The sequence below is a fragment of the Buceros rhinoceros genome, unplaced genomic scaffold (assembly GCF_000710305.1).
Source record: "Buceros rhinoceros silvestris isolate BGI_N320 unplaced genomic scaffold, ASM71030v1 scaffold37678, whole genome shotgun sequence".
Classification (NCBI taxonomy): Eukaryota; Metazoa; Chordata; class Aves; order Bucerotiformes; family Bucerotidae; genus Buceros; species Buceros rhinoceros.
The window spans coordinates 1-7,443 of record NW_010425835.1 but is presented as its reverse complement, the minus strand read 5'-3'; the positions used below and the strand labels follow the sequence as shown (position 1 = coordinate 7,443).

At 41.5% G+C, this 7,443-nt stretch overlaps 1 protein-coding gene across 1 annotated transcript; it reads right to left on the bottom strand.

Moving 5' to 3' along the window:
* Window positions 1-38: 38 nt before the first annotated feature.
* On the bottom strand, window positions 39-3,391 carry LOC104497968 (AKT-interacting protein-like; the record flags this gene model as incomplete). The annotated part of the gene is made up of 3 exons (XM_010141280.1): window positions 3,350-3,391; window positions 1,815-2,020; window positions 39-103 (listed from the first exon to the last, which is right to left on the bottom strand). Coding segments are annotated over exons 1-3 (313 nt in total), but the record flags the coding sequence as incomplete, so codon positions are not given.
* Window positions 3,392-7,443: the final 4,052 nt, after the last annotated feature.

The window sequence follows — 7,443 nt, the reverse complement described above, 5'->3', positions numbered from 1 at the left end:
TATAAATATTAAAAACTTAAAGTTAAGTTTAAACTTACTCAATGCTGATCGGTAAGACGGCTGCACGTAGACACCTGGCAATTTCTGCTTTACAACCAAGGTACTGCAATTAGAATCAGTTTTTTAGACAACTCCACAACTAAATCTACAGCAAGCTGACAACAGTAAACCCGGACTGTACTATCAACAGCTTAACAGGGGACATCTTCTACAAATCACACACAATTCCTAAGGGCAGATTGCTCACAGGAGGAGGAGGAGGCAGGAAACTAGTGAAACCATATTCTTTCTCTCTTGCTTTTCCTACCCCTTCACTTAAAAAGTTAATAATGTTATTTCTCCTGAAAAAACCCTGTAATTAGACAAGCAGAAACAAATTCTTCCCCCAGTAGATGTGTTTAATACATGTCAGTATTGATATTTCCACTTTGAAACTGGAGGTTCAGTAGAAAAGTAAAGAATAAAAAATACAAATGCAATTAAGTAATCTTGAATGCAGATTTGCAGTCAGTTGTAATTAATTCCAAAATGCAACCAAACATCAATTTTAAACAAGTAGTTTTTCAGTTTTAGACAAGACTATGCTGTGACAACACAAAGTAAGAGAGAATAAAAAGGACAGTCAAGAAGCAGGGTACATGAGAAACCTGGATCGAGAGATAAAGATAAACCAAATTATTCACAGGTTTTCTATTAATGGGCATATAGGTCCATTAAACTGAACTCCATATACTTGCACAAATAAACAACAATCTTAAAGCAAAATATTAACACAGTTCACTGCTTATGATTTCTATAATATTCATTATTATTTCCCTAGCAATTAATTTGTTAGACTAGGAGTTTACATGATGATAGCAATACACTGTTACATGCTGCAGAGGAAAAACATCTTTCTTGAATTAAGTAGTCAGGGTCAGTTCCCTGAAAAAAAAAAATATTTTGAGAGTTCTCACTTTCAATTTACTGGTTAAATGCAAGAACTTAGTCTTGCTTAAGGACTCCAGGGATTTCACTCCAAAAGGCACAACATACTTGAGAATCCAGCATGTCTGTTTCAGAGGAAGTCCCTTCAGCTTTGCAGCACACCACAGTTCATGTACTACTTTATATAACCACAAAGTTTTGCAGACAGGTAGAGATGTGTAAGCTCCCAAAGCAGCCCACAAATCACTAGACTGGATCAAATGCAACTGGTCCAGAGAAAGATATTTAAATTGCACTAACTCTTCCCTCATAAGCTCCATGCAAAATATCACTGAAAGAAGGGATAAATATAGTCTTCCTAATATCCATTTAATAAGCCACAGCAGACAGTGTTCAAGTGTTCCCTTGTAACAACTGAAGGAAGTTCCCACATCCTAGCTTCATTAGACAGGACCATGCATCCAGAACCAGCTTCCCACCAGGCAGCTGTTTGCTTCTATTTTAATACTTCCAAATACGTTCCAAAATTCTGCATGTCTGACCAAAAAGCTATTGGGTAAATGGTCAGGGTGCCTAAAGCCAAAGCATATTTACTTCAAGCCGAGAAATATAATACATGAGAGAAGCACATCTAAACACCCCCCTTAAAATCTCATCTCATTTTCCTCTCCCCTTGTACCTCAAGAAACTGAGACTGCTGCTCCAGAAAGATTTTTGTGGAACTTCAGTTTTACTGCCTTCTTCAAGGGATATGGCAGAGACACGATGCAACAACTAGATCCCTGCAGGGGTTTTTTCCCACTGAAGCATAAGCCCAGTGACAAAAAAAAAAAAAAAAAAAAAAAAAAAAAAAAAAAAAAAAAAAAAAAAAAAAAGTGAAAACCTACAATTCTGCAAGGAGGGAATACTCCAAATAAAAAGGCCCGTAAGAAGCATGTGTTCCATTTGTCGACTGGGAGGACGAGGCAGGTGAAGCTGGCTTCGTTATTGGCACAGCATTCTTTGGAATAGAAGGCAACTGTTTCTTTGCTGAGGCTCGTAGAGGACTCGTTCGCAGCTCTCCACTCAACGTTTTCTCTTCAGCATCGGGTCTCTGTTTAAAAGAGAACCACGAGATTGCAGACCATATTTCATAAACATTTAATGTATGAACATATTTTAACAGTGGCTTAAACCCAACCTTGCTAATCACGAGTTTGGCCATATTCTGGGTTTCAGTGTTCTATTTCCTGGGGCTAGGGAGTTAGGGGTGGAGCGTCTTTGGGTGTTGTTTTTAAACAGACAATCAAACTTGGACTACAAGTACAAAAGTAATGAATGCTGGATAGGAAATCTGCAGATTAGGACAAAAGCTTAAGGAGGCTTACATTTATTTAGAAGCTGAAACCAGACAGTATGTAACATCAGCTTAGAAGTCAAGCTATTTCTAGCACACAGTGCATCAAGGTAAATCATTTCTTCTGACAGGCATTCTTGTGTTCTAGACTTTCAGAGTCTTTAAAAGTAGTGCAGTAAAGCGGAGATGAAATAAGAATTCTCTATAGAAAATCTCATGTATTTCACTTCCTGCCTGTGCTGAAGACACTAACATCCCACTTGGAACTGATCACATAGCCCATTCCAACTGTGAGAGAATCACCATTTGACAATGATATCCTAAGTTTAAATGGTTTTGCTACAGCAACCTTTCCATGCCTATGCTGTCTTTTTAAGAAATAAAACAAAACAAAAAAAAACTTTAAAAAATAAAACAAAAAATTTTTTCTGCTTCGTTGGTCATGACTACACTGCTAGTGAAGGCTGTACTATGTTCAGTCCTCAAAATCATTCTAGATTGTCAAGACAAACCTGCAGGCAACAGGCTTGTGATTATGGCTAGTTGCAGTGACTAAAGGCATGATTTAAGCTATCGTGTTTTGAAGTGCTTGAGACTCGGACTAGTGATAATACCAAGCCTCATCACAAGGTTATATAAGCGCTGAACACCGAGAAGCGATTAACCCAGGAACTACCACGTTTTTACCACTGCTACAACCTAAAGCAGCACTAGCACTATGAAGGCACAGTTCTGTCAATGCTCACTGCACATGGATACTTGTATAACCTCTACAAGAGGTTAAGACAGCAAACAAATCTACAAAACAAGTGTTTCTACCATTTGAACAAGTTCATTTCATCTTTCCTACTTAAAGATGCTTCAGATAAGAAATGTCAACAAATCCTGGAGCAGACTCCATCCCCAGGCACACTCCAGCTGATGCAGCCCAAAGCAAGCTTACATTTTTATTGAAGATGATCAGAATCCTCTGACAAAGCACACACTCCAACTACATTTGTAGATCAACTGATGCTCTTTTCCGACACTGCTACCACCCACCTCTCACTGCACATTAACACCTCATGGCAGCCATTTGTTACATACCTTGCGCACAGAACTTGTAGACATGCTCCACAAAGGGTTCATAACGTGTATTCCAACAAAGGGCTGCAGCTTCTCAGTGTCTTCAGACTGTCCTCAGGCCTCTCTGGTTTATTCCCTAAAAATACACAAAGTGAATATGCATCTCCAGATAAACAGGACTAAACATATGCATTCTCCAGATAAACATGAATAGGATTCAGACCGAATTCTGCAGCCAGCTTTATCATTCTGCAACTTGAGAAGAAAACTTCTTGTAGTTAAGACTGACAAAAGTTCAAATTGCCAAAGCTCTGTTACCTATTGGATTCCAGGACAATAATAGAGCTGTCTATGAAACAATTTTTTGCACATGAATCCCTGTCTTCTTTCTTCTAGAAAGACACTCTGGATTCTGCATGCCAAGTTTTGTCAAAAGAGACCATCTACTGGCACAGCAGAGTCAAGAAAGATCCTCCACACACACAAATATTAAGAACTTATCGCTTCAGCAGTTCAGTCCAGCACTGGGACAGCACTACAATGGTCAGTGTTCCAGTTTGAAGAAAACCTCTGCCATTCCCGGTGACAGAGCTGATCCTCCCATTGAGCTTGCATCACGTATGCGTCATTTTGTTTTCAGCTGTGTTGGAACACCACCAGGAACAGACAAAGCCACTGAACAGTGAAGTTTTTCTGGAGCTTATTTCATGGTTTCATGACGAGCACTACGGCTTAGTGCTCTTCAGATCAGCACTTCAATAACAAGGGCTTTAGCAGTATTTGGAGTTTCAGTGTGTCATTTACTGTATGTCGCCTTGTTTTTCTCTCTCCCCCCCTTTTTTTTTTAGTAAGTCTTGCTATTGTTTGTGCAAGAACTCTCCTCTAAAGCTCCACTTGTCTGGCACAGCCTATTTCCTCCACTCTTTTTCCTCCAGTTCTCCCAGTTTCCCTCCCCTTTCCCAAGTACTCCCCCATTTCTGGCTAAATTAACTAAGGTTTTGAGGCATTTCACTTTACTCAATTTCTTCAACAGAGAGTTGTACAGCATTAACCAAGGCAATTCATAGGCCGTGAGAGAAACAGAGAATGGCACAGGCTTCTGTTGTGGTCCACTCCACAGTTTTCTACAGTAAGCAAGGCACCACCTGTTCACCTATTGCTTTGATTGGTTTACAGAGAAAATGGTAACATGATCAAAAATCTTCCTAAAAGAAAAACAAATGCCAATCTTGTTAAAAGAAAAAAATATTCCAGACGATTTATCCAAAGAAATTCTAGCAATGGTAAATTTTTAAAAGGAATGTTGATATCAAATCTCAGTGCTCTACACTGTAGAGCAGCCAAGCATTCAAAATATGCAAGTGCCATTCAGAAAAGTGATAAAAATTAATTCATTTCCCCACCCCAAAATCATCTCAAACATTCCAGTACACATGATCACTCCAGATATTTTTCCTCTTCAGAAGCCAGAGAGTCTCACATCGTTCTGAGTCACTGAAAACAGAAAGTCAAAGCACAGCTACTTTACTGGGGCATGCCCTACGCTAGCAGGAAGAAGGTATTTTCACTTTTCCCCACCTCCTGTCTGGAATGCAGCGCCATGCCAGAGGGCTGTGCCAGAGGCCTTGTCTCTTCCATGAAACCCAGCCAGGCTAAGACAGCACAACACAAGGCTAGGAAGGTACAAGACGTTTCCTCGGCAAACTTCAGAGTAACCAGAGTGCGGAGGAACCGATGCACAAAGAAAGCACCTGAACACAATGGCATTACTCCAGAACCAGAGATCTGAGATGCAAGAACTGAGCAGGACAAACAACGATGTACGTATGTAAAAACCACCTAGCCTATTAGCAGTAAAGCAGGGAACTGATCTAGAAGCTCCATAACCGAGGCAAGATGGAGTTCATCACTGACTGCACCTCTCAGAAAGCAGCTACACATCTCAGTACACTTCCAGCTTTGTTGAAAAGCTTTTCATTAAAGAGATGTCTGTTTACTGCTATTAAGAGGAGTTTATCTCTCCAAGTAAAACATTATTTTAGATCTCGTTAAACTACAGAATAACTTCCTGAGGTTCTCTTGCACAGAGATCTTTTATGCCAGGAGTAAGTTATGTATGGTGTTGTCTTAAACTTACTATTAAACTGTCTCCAGTCTCATTCACCTGCTAAAATACTATTTATGATGGGGTACTAACGACCTCAGAGTACCAGCTTCCCAGACAAGAGTAATTTAGAAAGCCTTTCAAAATATTTTAAGAGTTTATTTCTAATTACACTCACCGCTTCTAGCTATGCTGGAGAATGGTATCAGTACAGGAAACTTTCCTGTGACTGCATATGCTCTCTAGTACCTTCACCCCATAATTTAGTACTCCACATTAATCACAAGGATAATTTTAAAAAGAAAAAAATTTTTAAATTATCAAGTAACAGCACATTTAATTAGACTCCTACTTCTCACTATGGCAAAGGTCTACAAGAGTCTAGGAGAGCCAAGCCCCAATATCATGAAGTGGAATTTCTAGGCAGTTTAATCATTCAGTCTTACACTTGTTACTACACGGTAGCAACCACTACAGCGTCTTACAGCGCCGTAACTACTGGAACCATCAGCTTCCCAAAAGAACCCAATACACTCTCCTTATTTCATGAAGAGGAGATAAATACATTCAAAACCAAGGCCCTGACTCCATTCATACTGTCATTATTTACAGTGCCTCATCTAAGACGAGGCTTAACAGCATGCTGCTCAGTAGTACGCTCTACTGATTTCTGCTACTTCAAGAACAGAAAGTAACGGCAACCCTCCTAGGCAGTCCTCCTCCCACGGGATTTTTACAGGTATCTTCTTCTCCGGTGTTTTTCTTCTAGCAAAACAGCAATTAAAAAAACCCCCCACACAATACAGACTTGTGAAGAAACACAGTTCCAAATGCTGCTGCTTGGAAAGGCCTTTCAGCTTCTGCAGAGCACTGTGTTACTGAGGTCCTGCCACACCTGGTCCAGGAGAGCCCCCTGCGACCAAGCATAACTTCATGCGGACCTACACAACACATGACAGCAGTCAGAGCAAGTGCAAACCCTGCAGTACTTCACCATCGCTCTGAAATTCTTTGGAAAACAAAGTTATCGCTAGTGAAAACCAAAATTAGAAGTGCTTTACTTCTGCACCTTTTCCTCCTGTACCCTGGGTATTCTCATTATAGATTACTGCTATTATTTATAGCTACTGTCGTATCACATGCCATAAGTTTCCTTTTGTCATCAGCAGAGCCCTTAGATTAAATACAAGACTACACCAGTTGGACAAAAACTTCACCTGCCTGAAGTTGAGCACTTTTTTTATTCCCTACCTAAAAAGGAAGGGAACCACTCTAACCCCTGGGAATGAAGAGCGCTGATTGGGCACAGCATTACAGAACAATGCACAGTGACTACAACGCTATTACACATTTGTCCAGCAACTGCAACTGTCAGTTTACACTGGGACTAATTCCTCCTCAGCACACCAACTCCCGATCTTCTCAGGATCCAAGGACTTCAGTAGCACATGCCTTAATCCACTGGACAACAAGGGAGTTGCTGAAGGAATGCTGCAGGTGAACCGGAACACTGACCAGTCGAGCCTGTTTGCCAGCTCCTCCTCCACAGGTGGATTACACCTTCCGTCCCCTGCTGCTGTGACTCCAGCTCTCCAACACGCTTGCCAAGCAAATCCTAATCTACACAAGCGAAAGACCGGTCGAGCCTGTTTGCCAGCTCCTCCTCCACAGGTGGATTACACCTTCCGTCCCCTGCTGCTGTGACTCCAGCTCTCCAACACGCTTGCCAAGCAAATCCTAATCTACACAAGCGAAACCAGCTCTTACACCACAGCTAACAGTTTAAAAGACACAAGAGGATGACCTGCCAAGTTTCATCGGACAGCTGGGTGTCCAGAGGGGGCTGTCACCTGGAGCACTGGTGGGTCACAGCAGGGAAAAACACAGTTCTGGGCAGTCCTGAGGGGGGCGAAGCCTCCCGTAGCAGTCCCCGGCGGTGCTTCGCGTGGAGGCCTCGGCTGTGCCTGGCACCGCGGAACGACGCCGCCTGCAAAGGCGTGGAAGGAGGCCA